Source organism: Macaca thibetana, chromosome 17 (assembly GCF_024542745.1).
Source record: "Macaca thibetana thibetana isolate TM-01 chromosome 17, ASM2454274v1, whole genome shotgun sequence".
Lineage (NCBI taxonomy): Eukaryota > Metazoa > Chordata > Mammalia > Primates > Cercopithecidae > Macaca > Macaca thibetana.
The window spans coordinates 90,699,934-90,721,490 of NC_065594.1; the positions used below are offsets into that span (position 1 = coordinate 90,699,934).

Sequence of the window (21,557 nt, forward strand, 5' to 3'; positions counted from 1 at the left end):
AGGGACGGACTATAGACAGGTGCTGCTCACACCAGAGGAGAGGGGTGTGTTCCCACCCAGTGAGGGGGTTCACACGGCAGGATTCTTGCAGTGGAGATGAGCTTTGAGGGAGAACTGGTAGGAACTAAGTCCCCTAGAAAATGCTCATCAGACTTTCTTGGGGGAATAATGTGGGAAAAAACTTCTCCCTTTCCTTTGTCCCCACTAGCCCCAATTTGATATACCGCCCCTGTAGCCCTGGAAAACCAGTGGTAAACAGAATCCATAGAACGAATGTTAGATGTACAGAATGTAGAATCAGTGTTAGACCTATCTGCCCACCCCATAGAACTGTTGGTAGATCTGCCCCATGGAACTGTGATAACCAGACACACACACACACACACACACACACACACACACACACACACACACACACACACACAGAACCAGTGATAGACCCACCCCATAGAATTGTGATAGACACACACTGTCCATCTCATCATTAATAGAAACACACGCACACCCATAAAACCATTGAGAGACAGAGGAACCCACCCCACAGAACCGATGATGGACACCATGCACTGTCTGTAGAACTCATGGTAAAGACACAGACACTGTCCGTAGAACTGATAATAGACACACACACCCCCATAGAACTGGCAGACCCACCCACACACCAGCAGTAGACACACCCACACTGTCCATAGAACCGGTGATAGAGACCCTTCCTGTAGAACCGTCGGCAGACAGGCCCACCCCGGAGAGCTGACAACGGGCATAGACACACCCACACTGTCCATAGAACCGGTGATAGAGACCCTTCCTGTAGAACCGTCGGCAGACAGACCCACCCCGGAGAGCTGACGACGGGCAGGCACGGTGCCAGGTTTTGTTTGGCGGGTGTTATGCAGAGTAAATATGTGTTGAGTGGATGTGGGGCGAAAGCGGTGCTGTTTTAAAACATCGGAATCCTTGCTGGAATCAGGACTGCTTTAATGGTTTCGCCTGGTGTGGAAGTGAAGATGGTGTGGGTTTTTCTTGTTTTTGCCCCTGCTTGAGATGACTTTTCTTTCTCATCCTGTCTTCTGTGAGCGATGGTTATTTCAGGCTCTGAGCCAGATCCTGCTTCTTTAGAGGGACTTTTCCATTCTGAGGGGTCGGAATCCCTAACTTTTAGCCCTGAAGTTTTAATATTGTTACGTATCTGCCAAAATGCCTTTTATTTGGGTGTCTGGGTGATGCTTTATGTTTATCACACTATGGAATTGTCCTTGCAGCTAAACTGCTTTGGTTTTGGCTGCCACTCGTAGAGCAGCCTCTCAGACGCCTTCGGCTTGGAACTGGGAGAACAGGGTGGGGATGGGGTGCGGTGATTGGCCTTGGTGAGCCGAGCCTGAGGGACTGGGTTTCTGGGGCACTGAGAGTCACTGTGGACGGCCTTTTCCTCGGCTTGCCGTTTGGCTTGTTAATTTGGCGAGGCTGCTGGATGAGTATCCTTGGCCTCTGTGAGGGGCTGGAACTTTTGTCATCTTTAGTACTGATCAGTAAAACTATGCTACGTTTTGATTTCAGAGAAGCCTCTGTCTCCCAAATCAGGAACGCTGAAGAGCCCTCCCAAAGGATTTGATACGACCGCCATAAACAAAAGCTATTACAATGTGGTGAGTAATTGCAGAACGTTTTTATAACTAACTGGTTTTTTGGCTGTCTCTAAAACTCAGCAATGTAGAACGCAGGTGAAGTACCTAGAATAGGAAGAAGGAAATAAAGTTCATTTATCTGCCACACAAATGTAACCACCCTTAAGGTTTTGGTCTGTTTCCTTCTAATCTCTGTATTTTTGTAATTGTATGTTTTTGTTTTAACATCGTGTATATGGAAGCGTCCCTTGTCCCATAACATAGTAATATGGCTGTTTCCTCATGCCATAGCCAGTCTTCAAAAATGATATTTTAAAAGATGTATAATGTGATTTGAAAATTCTGTATGCATTGAGTGCCATTCTGTTTGTATTCAGAGCAGACTGTAAGTACTTTAGACATAGGGCTTCTAATTTATTTTTTCTCTTAATATAGCGTTTCCCAGGATTGATGTGTACATATCACATGGCATAGAATTACGGGAGCATGTCTAAACGCTATACATGTTAAAGACAGGTGTTTCTGGATCCTAAAATTTGCTGCTTAATATGTTCAGTATGTGATACTAAATCTGTGTAGTCTAATGCTATTAAATCTGTATGGTCTAATGCTATTAAATCAAATGTATAGTCTCATGGTACTAAATCTGTATCGTCTAAACCTTCTTTGTACCTAAGCTTATGTAGCTGTTGCATGCTCTATAGAAATGGAAAGTAATTTATTTTAAAGAATTTATTAAAATTTTAAACTACTCAATATGATAACAACAAAGTAAACCCTCTAAACATATGTATGTTTTGAATTCTGGGGAAAATGTGCATTTGTTTTGTCCCTACTCCCAGTCTTTTATTTTCTTGGTGAGGAGATATAAATATGAACCCATGAGACCTTTGAATTGTTGGTGTGAAATAGCAGTTGATTGGTGTTTTTGTGCAGCAGTCGTTTTATCGTGAGCATTTGATTTTCTGTGCCTGTGTTGGGAAACGGTGAAAGGTTGTGGTGAAATGGAATCTGAACAGCTCCACCACGTGGACCTGTGCCACCGTCCTGTGCTGTGGGGCTTGCACTCTCAGCTTTCTCCTGAGTGCCCACCTTCCATCGGCCCCAGCGTCTTACTACAGGACAGACCGGCCTGGGGACCCACTCATGAATAACCGTTTATTTGGTGCCTGCTCTGTGTAGCTCTGTTAAAGGCATCAGGGTGCACGGTGAACAGAATGGCGGGCGGGTGCCTCTCCCCTCGCTGAGCTCGCACTTGGGTACGGGAACACGACGGTCTTCTGTTGCCCCCATTTTTACTGCTTCTTTTTCATAATTTGACATCTGTGCACCTTCTTGTGAACAGGTCTCTTCATGCATCATGCCACTTCTCTTACCTTAGTGCCAGTCTTTGACTTCTTTTTCCTCGTATTTGGTCAACTCCAGATCCTTTTCTGCCTTGGAAACCCTTTTCTTTGCTTCCCCTCTTTCTTCCCTTTTTTTTCATTCATCTTCATTTGGCTACTTGGACTCTGCCTTCTATTTCAACTTTGTGGACTTTGAGAAGATCAGACTCCTGTTAGCGCGTCATGTGGCCCATGTTCCCGGGACACCTGCTTTCTGTCATCTCTCCTAGTGCTCTGCATCGCCTTCGTCCTTTGGCCTGTTGGGCATTTGTTCCCGGGATTTGGCTCCACCAGCTTATTTCCTTTTTAGTGTGTAGTGTAGTTGATGTGTAATTTTGTGTACATAGCTACAAAGACAGTAGGCGGGTTTTATGGGTTGTAGGAAAACTTGAGTTTTAACTCCTAGATCTGCCCTTTCCTCTTGCATTCTTGTATAAGACATTGCTTTCCTGGGGAAGGCTTCATGTGGTGAATAACACAGCCACAATCCACAGTGAGGTTCCAAAGGGTGTGTTACTTTCTGTTATGGTCAGGTCCAGATAATTGTGTTAGAAAAATTGGTTAATAGCGTTTAAATTGGTGCCACGGGCATTCTTTACTTTCTTCATTAATCTTCCTTTCGTTAGGCGTTTTATCAAACCAGACAACCATGCTTTTTTAGAAATCCTGGTGGGTTTTACTTTGCATTATATGTTCTGTTCTCAGATTGAAGCATAGTCGGTACCTTTTTCATTTCCTTCTCTAACTATCCTTTTACAGAGAGGATAGCCTGGGTATTGTAGGTGCTCTTCCTTCGAATCAGCCAACTCTCTCATACAGAATGATGGAGAACGGCTTGACCTCAAAATTACATCTAAATTGTTGTCTATATAAAGCTGCATTTGTAAATAGAACGTGGTAAAATTACAGTTGTTATAGAAATAAACTCATAGAATTCATAGAAAATCATCTTTTGATGTAGTACTCTCATTTTACAATAGAGAAAACAGAAGCTGAATGCCTTGTCCAAGGTCATACGCTGGTTACTGACTAAGCCAGGAATCAATTTCAGCTTTCCTTAATTTTATATTTATAAATCGTACATAAAAATAGAGAACAGAATACAACACAGAACAAAACTTGATAGATAATGTGTCAGGCATTTCCACACCCCCTTTTGTAGTTTCGTTTTCACAGAAAACTATAAGGTGTTTTTAATGCCACCGAGAGTTGAAAACTTACTAAAGGGTAAGACCAGTGTGGACCAGTGGTGTTAAGGAAAGTTACATGAACGACTTCTCTTAACTTGGGATCAGTATAATGGAGTTGAGGGAAGAGTATTCCATGTGAAAGTACCATTTTGAAATTAAGAGACAATGAGGCAGGTATGAATGGGATGGGTATGTGTCTTCCTGCTACTGTATAATGGTTAAGATGAACACCAAATAGACACTGGGAAGTAAAACGCTTAGTAATCTGTCTGTTATTATGCACCATTCAGTAACTATTTCTCTCTCCTCTCCTTCTGGGACTCCTGTTGTGCAGTTAGTCAGTTACAGACAATATTTGAGCCATTGTCTTCATACTGTCCTTTAATATTTTTAAGCATAATTTCCTTTAGTTTTTTGGACATATTTATAATAGCTGCTTTGAAACCTTTATCTCCTAAGTCCACTATCTGTGTCCCCCAGACACAGTTTCTATTGACTGCTTCTTTTTTTCGTGCGTGTGTGTGTGTGTGTGTGTGTGTGTGTGTGTGTGTGTGTGTGTGGGGGTCACACTTTCTTGCATGTCCTATAATTTTTTAAATTGAAAACTGGACATCTTACACCTATTTTAGCAGCTCTGGATGTTTGAAATCCACCTCCCCGGGATATACTGTTGCTGTTGCTGTTTCTTGCTCTGTGACTCACCTAGAGCACTTCTGTAGTTTGTCTCCCCATAGTCACTGTTGTCTCTTTTTATTTTTTTTATTCTTGTTTTTATTTTTAATTCTGTCTTTCTAGGATTCACTTTTGGATAGCATAAGTTAGTATTCAGCCAAAGATTGACCAAAGATTGTGCTTAAACGCCTTTAACAGTCCAGGTATTATGGCTCACACCTGTAATCCCAACACTTTGGGAGGCCTAGTCAGGAGGATTGCTTGAGACTAGGAGTTTCACACCAGCCTGGGCAGCATAACAAGACCATGTCTCTACAAAAAAACAAAATTACCTGGGCTTGGTGGCAAATGCCTGTAGTCTCAGCTACTCAGGAGGCTGAGGTGGGAAGATTGCTTGAGCCCTGGAGTTTGAGGCTGCAGTGAGCTATGATTGCACCACTGCACTTCTGGCCTGAACTACAGAACAAGACTGTGTCTCTAAAAAAACAAAAAACACCTCTGAACGTTAGGTTTCACTCTTTGCCAGTGATCTGTATGGGGCTGGGGAATGCATTCAAAGAGGGGACTGGGGAGGAGCATGACTTTTTAAAAGTTAAAGGCAGTGGATGAAATGACAATAGGCTACCTAATGAGAGTTTAATAAATTCCTTGCCTCAAACAGTATAAGCCAGATCACAAGTTAATTGGAATATTATTTGCATCAGGTATAATACAAGGTTATCCTTAATGTCTGAAGAGCTCATTAAGACAAATACATTAAGATTAATAGATAAATGGGAAAGGATGTGAACAATTTAAAAAATGGTAAACACTAAGCCTTTGGAAAAAAAAGTTAAACTTACCATAAAAATTGTAATAGCCGTATTTTCTGTAATCAGTGAGAAGAGATTTAAAGAGAGAAACTTTAGTTCTAATGGTGGAAATGTAAACCCATATAGAGTTTCTCAAAAGTAATATGGCAGTTATATATAGAATTCTGAAAGTGATCAAGCTCTTTAATTTAGGGCTTTCTCTTTAATTTCTAAATTTCTTGAAATCCATTCCAGAGAATTAGCCTGAAATATATTCAGAGATGCTTGTGAAAAGGCATTTTCAGGATTATTTGTTATAGTAATAAATTGCAAGCAACCCCAGATAACCAGTATGAGATGAACAGAACCAGAATGATTAAGCGATCAGTGGTTTGTCCATTGTAATTATTAAAGTGTACATGAGCCTTTAAAAATACAGAAAACATATATTTTCATGTTAAGTGCAATAACAATATAAAATTACATAGGTGATACGACGTCGTGGTATTACAAAGTTGACATAGAAGATAGAAGACGTTTTGTTAGAGAATGGTTTCTTTTGAGTGGAGGAATTTTAGCTTCCCACTAATGTAAGGGATAGTGATTATGGGGGAAGTCTTGGCACCACAGTCCAGAATGTGCTGGAGATAGAAACGGGCGGGCCTCTGAGGCTAGGGAGGAACCCAGCGTGGAACATGGCAGGGACACAAGGCCATGGGCTTGGAGAGTGGCAGGGGAAGGGAGAGGAAATCAAGATCTCTTAAATGCAGATTTTTTAATTTCAATTAGTTTTTGTGACAAAGCCAGCCAGTACTCTTGCCTTTATTTTCTCACATACGTACTGTTTGCAGTCAGTCTGTTAGCTGTGTCTTAGGGTGCCCTTGTTGTGTAGGTAGTTGAGCATTAATTAAGATCAGGGCGGCTTGATGCAGTGGAAGGTGTACAGCCTTTTTGTTGAATCATCAGTGCTGCTTAGCCTGGGTGGCCAGGAGCTTTGACCCTGGCTTCCTGAGCCCAGTTATCTCATTTGTAAAATGAGGTTGGTAATGCTGGCCCCGACCTGGTAGTATTAAGTGGACTGGCAATTGGCCTTACGGCCTCCAGCAAAGTGCTGGACCTTAGAGGTTTTTGTGTTTATTAAGAAAAGTATTTAAGAGCATTGGGAACAGAAGACATCACTGAGGCCACCATACCATTCTGTTTGTAAACTGGAATCCCCGTAGCTTTTGAGGGTGACCCGTGAAAGCTGTAGCCAAGGTGGCCTGATGATATAATTAAAGGAGACAGGTTTGTGACCTGATGTGTCTGAGCTTGGTGGCTTTGACAGTGAAAGCACACTCGTTGTGCCCATGGCATGGTGACCGGCATCTTTCCTGATGGGGATCAAAGGAAGGGGTTGGATGCCGAGGCTGGAGAGAATGATGGTCTAGAGTTGCCTCTCGGGGAGACGAGGAGCACCCCATCCGTCATTAGAGAATGAGGGTTCTTAAGTCGCTAACTGGGAAGACACAGGCCTTATGGCCTTCCCTGCTCAGTGATATACACTACGGTTGATTTTGTAGGTTCTGTACTAACCTGTTCTCATGCTGCTGTGAAGAATTACCAGAGACTGGGTAATTTATAAAGAAAAGAGGTTTAATTGACTCACAGTTCCACACGGCTGGGGAGGCCTCAGGAAACATACAATCATGGCGGAAGGCACCTCTTCACAGAGCAGTGGGAGAGAGGATGAGTGCCAACAGGGGAAATGCCAGATGCTTATGAAACCATCAGATCTTGGGCGAACTCCCCGTCATGAGAACAGCATGAGGGGACGCGCCGCGTGCCTCCACCCCATCCCGCCCTTGACACGTGGGGATTATTACAATTCAGGGTGAGATTTTGGTGGGACACAGAGCCAAACCATATCACTTTCCCTGTTATTTAGTGCGTAATTGTAATACTGTGAATATAATGTAATAGGTGGCAGTCACTCATTTTAATCCATAAAGGTACAAAGCGGTTATATATCCTTAGATGCCATCACACATGTCCTCGGGCCTTTCCTGTGCTCCAGAGAAGCCCCACGCCTGTCTTTTCCTCCCTGCTCCTTTAGTTTCCGATGGCCTTGAGATGCCAGGCCAAGGGGTGTCCTCTGTCTCCATCCATCGGCGCTGACCCTAAACCCTGGAACACCTGAGACTCCTGGTGACAGGGTGTCCTCTGTCTCCATCCATCGGCGCTGACCCTAAACCCTGGAACTCCTGAGACTCCTGGTGACGGTGTCCTCTGTCTCCATCCATCAGCACTGACCCTAAACCCTGGAACACCTGAGACTCCTGGTGACGGTGTCCTCTGTCTCCATCCATCAGCACTGACCCTAAACCCTGGAACACCTGAGACTCCTGGTGACGGTGTCCTCTGTCTCCATCCATCGGCGCTGACCCTAAACCCTGGAACACCTGAGACTCCTGGTGACAGGGTGTCCTCTGTCTCCATCCATCGGCGCTGACCCTAAACCCTGGAACTCCTGAGACTCCTGGTGACGGTGTCCTCTGTCTCCATCCATCAGCACTGACCCTAAACCCTGGAACACCTGAGACTCCTGGTGACGGTGTCCTCTGTCTCCATCCATCAGCGCTGACCCTAAACCCTGGCATTGCTTCATCTCTTCATCTTCTGTGTTCCCCTTGGCTTTTCTCCACCTTGATGAAGGTTTCTTTCAAATCTTTTGACCCCTGAATCTCTGCTTGGGGCCTGTAGGTGGAGATGGTTGATGAGGAGGGGCCCTGAGGTATCAGGGAGGGTGTGCAGCTTGTGGGATCCCCTCCTTTCCTGGGTGACGAGATGCTTGCTGGCTTCTTGCACACTTGGCTCCCATTGTTTTTCATGGGATTTCCTTGCTGTGTCTGGACTCAGATGATACAGATGAAGGTTGTCAGGTAGGCAGTAGTGGAAGGCTGACACAGAGAGGAGCTCAGTGTTTGGGAGAATCGAGTGGCTTAATTGCAAGAAAGGCTGTCTTGTGAAGTAATTACCTCCTGACTGAAGGAGTCATTTAAGCAGCAGCTCCAAGTAAGACTCCACATTGGGCTGGCACTCTTCAGTAACCATCACAACCCTGTGAAATCCCTTTTTGTGAAGAAGGGAAACAGACTGATAGACTTGTCCAGCTGCAGGCAGTCAGTGGCAGAGCGCAGCTGTGAGCCCAGGTCCACCTGTCTGCAGAGGCCAGCTCTTTACCTGTCGCCATGCTGCTATGCAGGTGCCGTTGGCAGTGTCTGCTTCCCCCTGGGGCTGGAGACTTTGCAGGAGCCATTGCCTATAAACCTTTACCATTTGGGAGAAACGCGCCCCAAGACCTGTGAATCTCCAAATTTAAAAGTAATAGAATAACTTTTCTTTCAAAAGATACAGTATCATAAAAGAAAAGCATTTATGTGGTCCCTCCAAACTTTTTTTGAGAGCTAATGTTTCTAGGTATTAGTAAGGACCACCAGTGCTAACACACTACATTAAATCAGTAACTGTGTGTTTGGGGAGCCACTGACTGCCTGATGTCATTGTGACCTGTAGATGAGCCAGCGGGAGCTTCAGGGATTTCTTGTCAACACTCCTTCCTTCCTTTTCCTTTCCCTGTGGTCAGATGTTTATTAGAGGCTACATTGTGTGGTGAACTACTGTCTTGTAATTGACTTTTTGAAAATGTACTTGAAGTGTAAACAGACTGGAATGGAGAACATTAAAGGATGATCTTGTTTCTTTGCAGCAGTGGACAGGGAGGGGCTGATTAGGTAGGGTGTAAGTAGATTTTGAATAATTGTGCCACTTTTTAGTTTTTCTTCTTGGACTTACACATTAGGATTGGGTTATGGAAATTTGGTTTTATGATGATAAAAACTTTTTATCCAGATGAAACAAAAAAATTAGTGTTCTTTGTTCTCTTATGTAGATCAGTTATTTGTTTTTAAAGGCTATGATGACATAAACATAAAACACCTACCAAGATTGGCAGTGAAAGTTGTAACCCATTTGTAAAATCAGGAATACTAAGTACTCCTTTAATGATGCAGTGAATAAAGTGTCTGTGTCTGCGAGGCGCGGCAGCGAGTCCTCTTTGTTTTGCTGTGCTCGAAGGCGGGCAGTGTAGGGATTGAGTGGCACCAGTGTTTGACTGCACTTGCCTCTCCACGCCTCGTGACCCCTGGGAAGCTGGCACTGGCTGAGCTCAGCTCTCTGGGCCTTTCTTCAGCGCTGTGGGTTGTCAAAGCTGCCTTTTCTCTGAAAACTGCGTGCGTCCTCTGGGTTCCCAGCGTTGGGGGGATGGAGCTGTGGCTGCCAGGCTGTGAGGTCTCATGGGGTCCTGCAGCAGCCAGAGCATGCAGAAGACAAGGAGGGGAAGAAAGGTGGTAAGTGGCTCCCAGGGCTGCGCCCTGAGGTCAGGAAGGCCAACAACCTCCTGGCAGAGGGAGTGGGCACCCCAGCTGGAGCCCGGGAGCCAGGCCTGGCTATGTGTTTGAGGAAAAGTTAAGTGTAACTTGCATTGTTTGGTTGGGAGTAATACAGGAGTTGTGTTTAGCACCCTATTTGAAAGTAGTGTTTAAGACTATTTGTTGAATTAACCAACTTAACTATGTTAACGAATGTAGCCTTTTGGCAGAGGCTCTTTGGAGTCGTTTTTGGTCCTTATGGGAAGCTTTCATTTCTACAACTAGTGCTTAGTGCTGTGACGGACAAAAGGTCACTGTATTTTATTCTTCTCTTATTCGTGCTAGTGATAGTTTCTAGTGGCTGCTTTCTTATCTCACATAGGAACATTTTTCTCTTTGAAAATAAGTATATAGGTCTTTAGGTGTGCAATGAGCAGTATTGGTAAGTTGGTATCCAATATTTGTAATTAAGAAGCTAAATCATATTTCCTATCTTTAACACTGAAAAGGCCTTTTCTGGTACGTCTGCGACAGATCTTACTTTATCTTACTTAGCTCGACATCGCATTATGCTTGACTGGCTTCTCCCATTGCTTTGGAGGACAGGCCTGGTTTAGAGTAGTGTCTCTGGGGTAGGGTGGCTGGCATCACGGTTTGCCTCTGCTCACCAGACCTGTGACATTTGTGTTCAATGGGAATTTCATAGAAGGAAGACATTGTGGTTGTGGGGTCAGCATTTCCCCCGAAAAGCCAGCCCCCTGCAGGGCCCCTCGCTCTGGCTCTCCCACGGTCGTCTCCCATGAATAGATCCCTTCAGGGATGAGCCGGAGCTCCTTGTCACCAGTGGAAGAGCCTCTATTTTTTTTGCCCAAGTAGTTTAGTAAGTGATTTAATCAGATTTGCATTTACTCAGGAATGACTGTACTCTTTCTCAGAGTTTATAGTCAACAGTAGCAAACAGAATAATGACCCGGTTTGTCTTTACTAAAGCTGAAATTTAAATTTAACTTGATGACTTTTTTCTTAAATGTTTAAATTTACATTTGGATTGTCAAAAATTATGGGGACAAACTGAGCATGTTTAATATCTTGATTACTTCTGTACGATTTCTTTTGTATAAGTAATTGAGAATGTATTGTTAGCTCTGGGAGACAAATAGCACATCTTAATGCATGTACTAGATGTGCAGAAAATACATGTAATGTGATTTTCTGATTTAAAAAGCACTAGCTCTGTGACAGAGTTGGGTGGAAAAGAATGGAGGCAAGGATTCCGCTTTCTTCACTTATGTCTGGTCCTTCAGTATCAGTGCGGTCCTCAGTCTCATGCCAAAGAAGACAGTGTGGTGCGGCGCAGTGGCAGGAGGACCTGGGGCCGCTGTCTGGCTCTGCTTTTCCCAGCTGTTTGAGTTGGGAGAAGTCAGCTTCTCTAAGAGGAAAGGTTGTGTGTGCACAGCACCTTGCTCAGTGCCAGGAGTGCGAGGAGCACCTGCAGTTCACATCCAGATGCCTTCTCGCCCCGCCCTGGGCTGGGCCTTTGCTGCAGTGATCGCTGGTGGAAAGCATTCCCGCTCGGTTTCGCCAGTTTTGCACTTTATATTTGTCTGTCAGTTTTTAAGACTTAAATTATTTTGGCTAAATTTGCTACACTAATGCAGGGTATTGGGAACATTTTAATTTTAAGGTTAATTTATAATTATTTTGCTATCTTTAAATGAAGTAGTAAAGATTGTTTACATGGATAAACCTTAGTTTTTAATCAATGTGGTAATAACGTGTCTGAGACGGTCATATTCACGAGGGAAAGTCTGTAGTTCGCAGAAATTGGTTTCAACTTTTAGGTGCAATCTAAAGACTAAACTGTTTTTTTTTTTAGTTGAGAGTAATGTTACGTATGTTAAAATACATAGATTTTAAAGGCACAGTCCAGTGAGCTTTGACAATGTATATATCTGTTGTAACCACTACCCAAATCAAAATACAGAACCTATTTATCACCTTAGAAATTTACCTCATTCTCCTTTCCCTGTTGTCCCCGCCCCGCATCCTACCCTTTACCTCTTCTCTGATTTCCGTCACCATAGATTAGTTTTGCCATCTCTTAGACTTAATATAAATGGAATGATGCAGGATGTCCTTTTTGGGAATGGCTTCTTTTGCACAACACAGTGTTGTAGAGATTGATCTGTGTGTCCGTGCAGTTGTGATTCTTGACGACTTCTCCTTTTTATCTAAACAGACGTGGCATCTGATGATGGAATTCTTCCTTCATCCTAGGTATACCTGTGTCAGATATGGTTAGCAGTAAGATAAAGTCAGTTGTGTGGCCTTGGTAATAATTCATTACATGGGTTTAATAGTCAGTAATCACAAAGATACTGTGATACTCAATACTTGAGTCTTACATGGAAGTAATAGTATGAATTGAACAATGGTGATGAACTGTCCAAAGTATATAAATCTTAGAGTCAAATAGCAATTGAAATGTCAAATAACACTTATTCATCGTTTATTATAGGTGCTACAGAATATTTTAGAAACAGAAAATGAATATTCTAAAGAACTTCAGACTGTGCTTTCAACCTACCTACGGCCATTGCAGACCAGTGAGAAGTAAGTTAGATGATAAATTGCATTAACTGTAAATAGTCTAAACCTTAGGCTATTCTCTTGTATTTTCAGAAAATGGAAGGTTAAATAGTAAAACAGAATTTAGAGTATCAGTTTGCCTTAGACATCAGCAGTTTATTAGGTTAAGACTTCAATAGGACATTGGGATGGCAAAGGAGAAGAATATAAGTAAAACTGTTTACATATGTTTACTGTTATTTTTCTTGGCTCTAGGTTAAGTTCAGCAAACATTTCATATTTAATGGGAAATCTAGAAGAAATATGTTCTTTCCAGCAAATGCTCGTACAGTCTTTAGAAGAATGCACCAAGTAAGTAAGATGCTAAAAATTTGCAAAACTCAGGTTGGTATAATTGGTATTTAAAGGATTAAGTGTGAAATAATTTTATAATTCACATTTCTAAAGATGCAAACTTATTTTAAATCAAATCAGCTTTTATAGTAAAAGCTGTATTTTAGACTCTCTAGTTTGTATAGCAGGAATCTTCAGAGACTCGACCAGAATGGTGGTTTTTAGGGTGTTCCGTGGAGGAAGAGTAGGGATGAAGAGCCTCTGGGAGAGAAAGGAGAATGGCTTGACATCAGGACCACTGAGGGGACAAGTGACTCAGCTCCTTGTGTGCCCTGGGTGCTGTGCAGGGGCCCTTGAAGGCCAGGTCTTTCCAGCAGCGTCCTGTAGCTTGCCTGCTGTTTCCGGCCTTCCAGAAGCAGACACAGTGCTTCTTGAAATAACATGTTAGGTTGATGCAAAAGTAATTGTGGTTTTGGACTGTGAATTTTAAACCATGACTAGGCTCAGACACATCTTTATTAATCAAGAACCATTCCAGTCAACACATTTTTGCCAGTGAGAAATAAGTTTTGTCCCTGTAGCATAAAAATCTGTGCTTTGGGATTCGACAAACTTGGAAAGCACTTTCTGCATTCTGCTGGTTGTCAAAGCATTTTCCATGCAAAAAATTGGCAAGATGCTTGAAGAAGTGGTGGTCAGTTGGTGAGAGGTCAGGTGAATATGGCAGATGAGGCAAAACTTCACAGCCCAATTTTTCCACTTTTGAAGCGTTGGTTGTGTGACGTGCGGTCGGGTGTTGTCGTGGAGAAGAATTGGGCCCTTCCTGCTGACCAATGCCGGCTGCAGGCGTTGCAGTTTTCAGTGTATCTCATTGATTTGCTGAGTATACTTCTCGGATGTAATGGTTTTGTGGAGATTCAGAAAGCTGTAGTGGATCAGACCGGCAGCAGACCACCAGACAGTGACATGACCTTTTTCTGGTGCAAGTTTGGCTTTGGGAAGTGCTTTGGAGCTTCTTCTCAGCCCAACCACTGAGCTGTTGTCACTGGTTGTCGTCTAAGACCCACTTGTTGGCGTATGTCACAATCTGAGACATGGTTCATTGTGTAGAATAAGAGGTGACATTTCAAAATGATGATTTTTTTGATTCTCGCTCAGCTCATGAGGGACCCACTTACTGAGCTTTTTCACCTTTTCAAATTGCTTCAAATGCTGATCAACTGTATAATGGCCGATGCTGACTTCTTCAGCAGCTTCTCGTGTAGTTGTAAGAGCATCAGCTTCAGTGATGGCTGTCAGTTGGTTGTTGTCAACTTCCGACGGCTGGCCACTCCGCTCCTCATCTTCAAGGCTCTCATCCCCTCTGCAAACCACCACTGCACTGTGTGTTCATTAGCAGTTCCTGGGCCAAATGCATTGTTGATGTTGGAAATTGTCTCCCCTGCTTTATGACTTGGTTTGAACTCGAATAAGAAAATCTCTCAAATTTGTCTGTTGTCTAACATCATTTCCATAGTCTAAAACATAAACAGCAAGTAATAAGTCATTAGCAAAAAACCATAAAGCGAAATATGCATTAAAATGATATATAACTACATTTATTTAAGAATGTATTCCAATATCAGATGGCGAATTTCAACAATGCAAAAACCACAAATACGTTTGCACCAACCTGATATAACGTGCTATGTTGATGAACTAGGGCTTTGAGGCTTTGTCCTTTTCCAAAATTTTCCTTTGGAGGGACGGAGGCATGTTCTGAATAATCAGCCATCAGTTTTTTTCTGTGTGACTATTTTATGTTCTTTGTTTACATCAGACATTAAAGATATTTGTTAATTTCCTGCCAGGTGACTTAAAACAGTAGTGCACATGGAAAGTTTTAGGTTTTAGTAGTCTACCAGGCGATGTTTCTTTACTTGTGGGTTTGATGAAGTCGACACATTTTATTTTTAAATTATCTTGGATCTTTAGTCATATAACCCCAGAAAAGATCACAGTACATTATTCCCTTGGGTTTTGGTTGTTCTCTGGTTTTCCCTTCAGCTTGTGTCTTTAGGTTTTGAACGTGATGAGGGAGTGGCCTTCCTTTTGTGCCACTAGTTGTTGCAGTTCATGACAGTTTACCAACCATGATGAAAATACTTTGTTCCCTTAACTTTTTGGCTGGGCTTTGAGGTTTTGTCAAGGCACTTTATACTGGACTATCGATATGGCAAGGAAAGCTGAATGCCAGAGTAACAGAATATTATTAGAAACCATAAGTGAATATTCCATAGAACTTCAGGCTGTATTTTCAGCCCATCTGCAGGCCATTGTTTTTACTTTTATAGCATTTTTGGTTTGCACAAAGTGGCATTATTATTAATTTTTTATTTTTAATTATACCTTGTGTTCTAGGGTACATGTGCACAACGTGCATGTTTGTTACATATGTATACATGTGCCATGTTGGTGTGCTGCACCCATTAACTCATCATTTGCATTATTTACATGACCATGAAAGAACAGCTTGGGAATCACTTTGATTTTCTTTTGGCGAATGAAGGTCATTTGCTAATAATTTGAAGTCTTTGTAAGGGTTCATATTGTGCTCAAAATGGAAGTAAATGCTTGTCTCCATTTTTCTCACTGGCCGCAGAGAATGTGGTCTAACAAATTATTACAGTACATTTTAAAAACACAGTTTTCAGTACCTCTGTTGGGCATTATATTAGCCCCGTGAATTATTATCCTCATGTTACTGATTAAAAAGCTGAAATAAAGGGCAGTAAAGTAATAGGCTTGAAGCCATATGTTTAAGGCTTCAGTCCTTATATTATCTCAGAATTTGGTATGGCTTAGGTATTATTTTGATCAAGTTTGTCAAATTTATGCTACATGTATACGAGGTGTTAGAGTTCCACGGGGAAATGGAATTTACAGGACAAAGTTTTCCTTCTCAGCTATTTCTCTTCTTTTTTATTATGAATATTCTGAAATTTTCATCATTCCCATTTTTAAGACTGTTACTTTCGTCTTTTTGTCCTATGTGTGAAATTTCAGTACCATTTTACAGTCTACCAAATGCCATATATATACACACATACATATACGTGTGTGTGTATATATATATATATGTATACACACACACACATATATATGCACATATATATAACAGTTTCATATTCATTTTTTTTTTTGGGGTATGGAATCTTGCTCTGTTGCCCAGGCTGGAGTGCAGTGGTGTGATCTCAGCTCATTGCAACCTCTGTCTGCGGAGTTCAAGTGATTCTCCTGCCTCAGCCTCCCAAGTAACTGGGACTACAGGCGTGCGCCGCCACTCCCGGCTAATTTTTGTATTTTTAGTAGAGATGGGGTTTCATCATGTTGGTCAGGCTGGTCTTAAGTTCCTCACCTCAAGTGAACCACCCGCCTCAGCCTCCCAAAGTGTTGGAATTACAGGCTTGAGCCACCATGCCTGGCCTTCATATTCATTATTTCTTTTGATTTTTTTTTTTTTTTTAATCTCTACACGGGCTTGATTCCTAAACGTCCAGCCCCTTTCACAGCTGCCTGTTGGTTAGACCCAGGAGTTGGCAAACTATGGGCTGGGTCAGATTCCGCCTACCACCTGTTTCTATAAACAAAGTTTCACCGGCACGTGCTGTACGTTTTCATTCACCCATGTTAATGGCTGTGTTTGTACTACAGTGGCAGCACTGGAGTTGTGACAGAAACTGTCTGGCTCACATGCCTCAAATATTTACTCCGTGGCTTTTTATAGAAAGCTGGCTGACCCAGGTGAGATGTGCTTTCTCCCTTGGGACCTCGACCTGGCCCTAACCTCTCCATTGCCGGTGCGTTCTGAGGCCCACGTTTGTTTTCTCGGTATTTTTGCCATGTAGGATGTCTGTCTTCCCTCCTGAAAATTGAAGTTTCTATCTGGTGTCATTTTTCTTCAGGCAGAGGAACGCTTTAGTTTTTTGTAATTCAGGTGTGTGACTGACAAAAATGATGTTGGATTTTGTTGTCTGAAAATGCTGCCTTCGTTCCTGAAGATTTTTTTTTATTCCCCCTGGATACTGAACGCTGGGTAACAGATTTTTTGTTTCAGCATTTGAAGGCTATTGCTCCACTGTCTTTTGGCCTTCGCTGTATCTGGTGATTGTCTGGTGACAGCCTCCATTCTGTTCCGATCAGCACGATCTCAGATAGTTGTTCCCCTGTCCGCTTCCTAGATTTTGCCTTTATTTTAGGTTTTTGACATTTTGACGGTGATTATCTCGGGTGTGGTTTTCTGACTTCTTGAACTTGAATATTTATGTCTTTTACCAAATGTGGGGAATTTGCGGACATTATTTCTTCAAATATTTTGCTGCTTTACTGTTTCTGCTCTGCTTTGGGACCCCGGTTCCACACATGTAGACCTTTTGCTGGAGGTCCCGGATTTGCTCATGGCTTTCTAACCTGGTCCCCGCTCTGTTCTTCAGGTTGAATGGCGTCTGCTGTGTCCTAAATGTTCACTATCTGCCTCTCTACTCTCTTGTTCGTCCCCGTGCAACAGGTTTTTAGTTTGAGAATTATTTTCATTTCTAGAATTTGTTTCAGTTAAACATTTTTAGTTCTTAGCTAAGACTTTATATTTGTTCATTCACTACAAGAATATTTTTCTTTATATCCTTTAGCAATAATTAGAATCACTGCGTTAAGGTCCCATCTGCTGATTCTTGTATTGTGAGGATGGGTTACGTCTTTGTGATTCTTTTTATTTCTAGTGACTTTGAATTGGGTCCTGTTTACTGTGGGTTGGAGACTCTTGATCATGTTAGGTTTCTAGTGACTTTGAATTGGGTCCTGTTTACTGTGGGTTGGAGACTCTTGACCATGTTAGGTTTCTAGTGACTTTGAATTGGGTCCTGTTTACTGTGGGTTGGAGACTCTTGACCATGGTAGGTTTCTAGTGACTTTGAATTGGGTCCTGTTTACTGTGGGTTGGAGACTTGATCATGTTAGGTTTCCCTGAAGACTATTGATTTCCTTGTCTGATAGGTAGTTAACTTGGTCAGGCTCAAATTGCCAACTCTCCCTTTGGCAGATGCTCAAATCTCAGTCCACTTATTTTAGACTCGCTGATCTGAAGTTGGCCTTGTGCAAGTTCCGTTCTGCTGTCAGCCAGAGATTTGGGCAGAATTTAGAGACAGAATTCAGGGTCACACTCACCATGGGTTTCCCCCAACTTCCCAGCGACTCTGGTTGAACCAAACCCTGTGGATTTTTGTGGAAGTTTTAGCTGTTCCACATAACAAAGTTGGCTGCCATTAGCTTAATAGTTGAGAAAGCAGGAGGTGCATTCTTTTTTCCACATGTCCATCCTCCAGAATACACCTGATGTTAATTAAAAAGTGATTGAGGCAGGTCTCCTTCGACAGAGGTTGATGTAGCCGCAGTTGAGGACGCGCCAGGTAACAGGAGCGTTTGTGCTTTTTCCAAAGGGGGCTTTGAGAAGTTCAGTTTTTAAAGGGGGAAGAGCAAGCAGGAGGGGGAAAAAGGGAGGCTGGGAGGCAGTGAGGCAGATGCTTAACACTCCTGTGAGCCTCCGATGAGCCTCAGTAAGCCTGCATTTTACATGGGAAAGAGGGAGCAGAGGAAAGTCAGCTGTGCGTTTGTCTCAGGGTTCTCTCTCACGGGAAGGGTGATTTCTGCTCTTGTCCTTGTCTGTACCTATGAAGATAAGCTGGTAATTGACATTGCCAGGGTGAGATACGATAGAACTCGGTTTTAGGGCTCGTTTTCATGGGGGATACATGTTCTTATAGATTTAGGGGCTCATAAGAAATCTTGTGAGCACTCTGTGAGGAAGGCCATCTGGGGAGCTATGTGGCCTTCTGTAGTTGTGGGCACCTGGCGTGTGGATGAGGCCATGACACAGGGTTGTGGAATGACAGCTGTCTGTTTGGCAACAAAAGGCAGGCAGTACTGCACAATTCAGTTCCCAAGCTTCACTTTCCCTCTGGCATAGTGAGTTTGGGTCCCAAGATTCTGTTATCTTTCATGCTACTTTTGAGTGCCTCTAGGTAGTCACTTTCTATGTTTTTTTAAGTTTTGATGTTATTTGCAGGTGAGTCAGTTTGATAGGAGTAACTTGGCTATAGCCAGATTTATAGAACCCATTTCCTTTTAGTTTTTCAAAAATCACAGTTCTTCCTTCCATCAGCTGTGGAGGGTTCCTTGCAAGCATGCTTTGTGTAGGTTCTCAGTTCAAAACAGCAGAAACTGCAGTCTGCCTTACATGCCCTTGTGCCGTTTGCTGCATTAGTGGCAACACTGTCGTTTGTGTTGTGAGGTTGTGATAGCTGGAGCGTGCCCAGTTTGCCTAGAGCAGCCTTCTCAGGCATGCATACATTCAGTGCTTGTGCACACGCTGCCAACACGTGCCTGATGCTGGCTGGCTGCCGATAGACCCTGTCCTAGTGGAGCTGATGAGGGAGACAGATAATTGAAAAGTGTATAGATAGTTAGAAAGCTACAATTGCAGACATGCTTATGAAAGAAATCATATCAGGCATCAAGAGCAAACTTGAGGGGAAGATCACTGAGCACTGAGGGGTGAATGGGAGGTAACCAGGCAAAAAACGAGAGGAGGTTTTTCTCACACCAGCACTTCGTCGATTCTCTGACACTGAGTTTCCAGTGGTTAAGTTCTATTCTGACAGTTGGCTCCCATGAGACTGCCACATTTCAGACTCAGCTGCAAATGGGGTGCCCAGGCTATTCATACTCCTACCCGACCGAGTACAGATTTGGGGGTTCCCAAGACTCCCCTCAGGTTTGATAATTTCCTGGAATGACCCATGTAACTCAGGAGAGTACTTTACTTCCCGGTACCAGTTTATTATGAAGGATGCAACTCAGAACGCGTTGGGTAGAAGAAAGATGTAGGGTGAGGGATGGGAGCGGAGTTTCCAGACCCACTGGGTGCAGCACCTCCGTGCTTTCAGCAACCCAGAATCTCTCCAAGCCCCTGTCCTTGGTGGTTTCTAATGTAGGCTCTGTTAGGTAGGCATGCATGATTGACCAGATCACTGGACATTGCCGATTGGCGCTATCTCCAGCCCCCTTGTCCTCCCTGTAGGTTGCTGGGTGGGGCTGAAAGTTCCTCCCGTCACGGTGGTCTTTGTCACACCTAGCCCCCACCCTGTAAGCTGTCTAGGGGCCATCCCAGAGTTACCTCATTAGCACAGACTCAGGTATGACGGGAAAGGCGTTCATGATGGGTAACAAAAGACACTTCTGTCACTCAGGAAATTCCAGGGGTTTTGGGAGCTCTTTGCCAGGAACCAGGGACAGTTTATCTGATATCACAGGGGAGAGAGCACCCTGAGGTGGGTGTTGGCTGTGGCTGGAGCCTGTGAATGGAGAGGAGTGTAACAGTAGGAGCCTGGACGGGCAGGCGAGATCAGGTCCTGGAGACTTTGATTGGATCTTAGGTGACTGTCAAGAGTAGTTGGAAGCCGTTGATGGATTTGAAGCTTGGCAGTATCATAGTCAGCACTCTTCTATAAAAGGAACTGTCTGCTTTATGATGAGTGGTCTGGAGGGCAGGAGGACACAGAGACTCCAGAAAGGAGGATATTGAATTTTGCTGAGATTCTTTTCTGTGTTGAATAAATACCTGTTACCTTAAAAGCCACTGACTTATAATCATTTGGTAATTTCGTGGAGGTGTTTATAAAGTTACTTAGCAAGTCTGGCTGGGCTCAGTGGTTCACACCTGTAATCCCAGCACTCTGGGAGGCTGAGGCGGGTGAATCACGAGGTCAGGAGATCGAGACCATCCTGGCTAACATGGTGAAACTCCATCTTTACTAAAAATACAAAACAAAAATTAGCCGGATGTGGTGGCGGGTGCCTGTAGTCGCAGCTACTCAGGAGGCTGAGTCAGGAGAATGGCATGAACCCAGGAGGTGGAGCTTGCAGTGAGCCGAGATCTCGCCACTGCACTCCAGCCCGGGCGACAGAGCAAGACTCCATCTCAGGAAAAAAAAAAAAAAAGTTACTTGGCAAGTCGGTTTTTGCTTAGGCGTTGTAGTTAGTGCTTCTGGGATCCACGGCCGGTTGTAGGCAGTGTCTTCTCCCGGAACCACTCTGAACCACGAAGTGGGTCACCCCTTCCACATACACTCGTGCGCACGTGCATTCACTCTCCTGTTTTTGTTTTTCCCCCAGAATGACCCTATGCCTCGACTTCTTTTGTAGCTTATATGACTTTTTCCAAGCATTATTTTATCCCAAAAAGGGATCTCTTTGTCTGTGGTTGCCACTGCAGTTGATACTTCCAAAGTGGGAGGTGTGCCCTGGGGTCTTGTCCTCCTGGGGTCCTTGTGTGGTCCTGGAAGGCACAGCCGCGGGTGATTTGCTCAGCACTGGGGCAGAGGCCTAGATGATGGCATTCCATAGGAAGCACTAGTTAAGATGGCATAAAAGAGTTAGTCTCATTATAAAATATCCAGAAGCTATAGAATAGGACAGAGTGAAAGACCACCAATAAACTTTTCACCCAGATGTGATGATCACTGATATT

The 21,557-nt window shown here is 43.4% G+C and overlaps 1 protein-coding gene and 1 long non-coding RNA gene across 17 annotated transcripts in view; one reads left to right on the forward strand and one right to left on the reverse strand.

Moving 5' to 3' along the window:
* Window positions 1-21,557, forward strand: part of ARHGEF7 (Rho guanine nucleotide exchange factor 7) — a 182,422-nt gene that overhangs the window by 108,247 nt on the left and 52,618 nt on the right. For 14 of the 15 annotated variants that reach the window (XR_007720821.1, XR_007720822.1, XM_050766591.1 and 11 more), the window contains 3 exons: window positions 1,558-1,646; window positions 12,591-12,685; window positions 12,917-13,012. Coding sequence is in view for 13 of the 15 variants with exons in the window: in XM_050766591.1 (XP_050622548.1) it covers window positions 1,558-1,646; window positions 12,591-12,685; window positions 12,917-13,012 (280 nt within the window). In the remaining 2 variants the exon portion in view is untranslated. Of the gene's footprint in view, window positions 1-1,557; window positions 1,647-8,738; window positions 10,052-12,590; window positions 12,686-12,916; window positions 13,013-21,557 lie in introns of those variants that run through there. The other variant, XM_050766602.1, reaches the window with a different exon arrangement.
* On the reverse strand, window positions 7,700-8,332 carry LOC126940609 (uncharacterized). Of its 2 annotated transcripts, XR_007720823.1 has the most exons (4): window positions 8,239-8,332; window positions 8,039-8,104; window positions 7,837-7,906; window positions 7,700-7,795 (listed from the first exon to the last, which is right to left on the reverse strand). It is a non-coding gene; the product is annotated as an uncharacterized LOC126940609 (long non-coding RNA). The 2 variants fall into 2 exon arrangements; XR_007720824.1 differs by having other exon boundaries at window positions 7,791-7,838; window positions 7,973-8,104.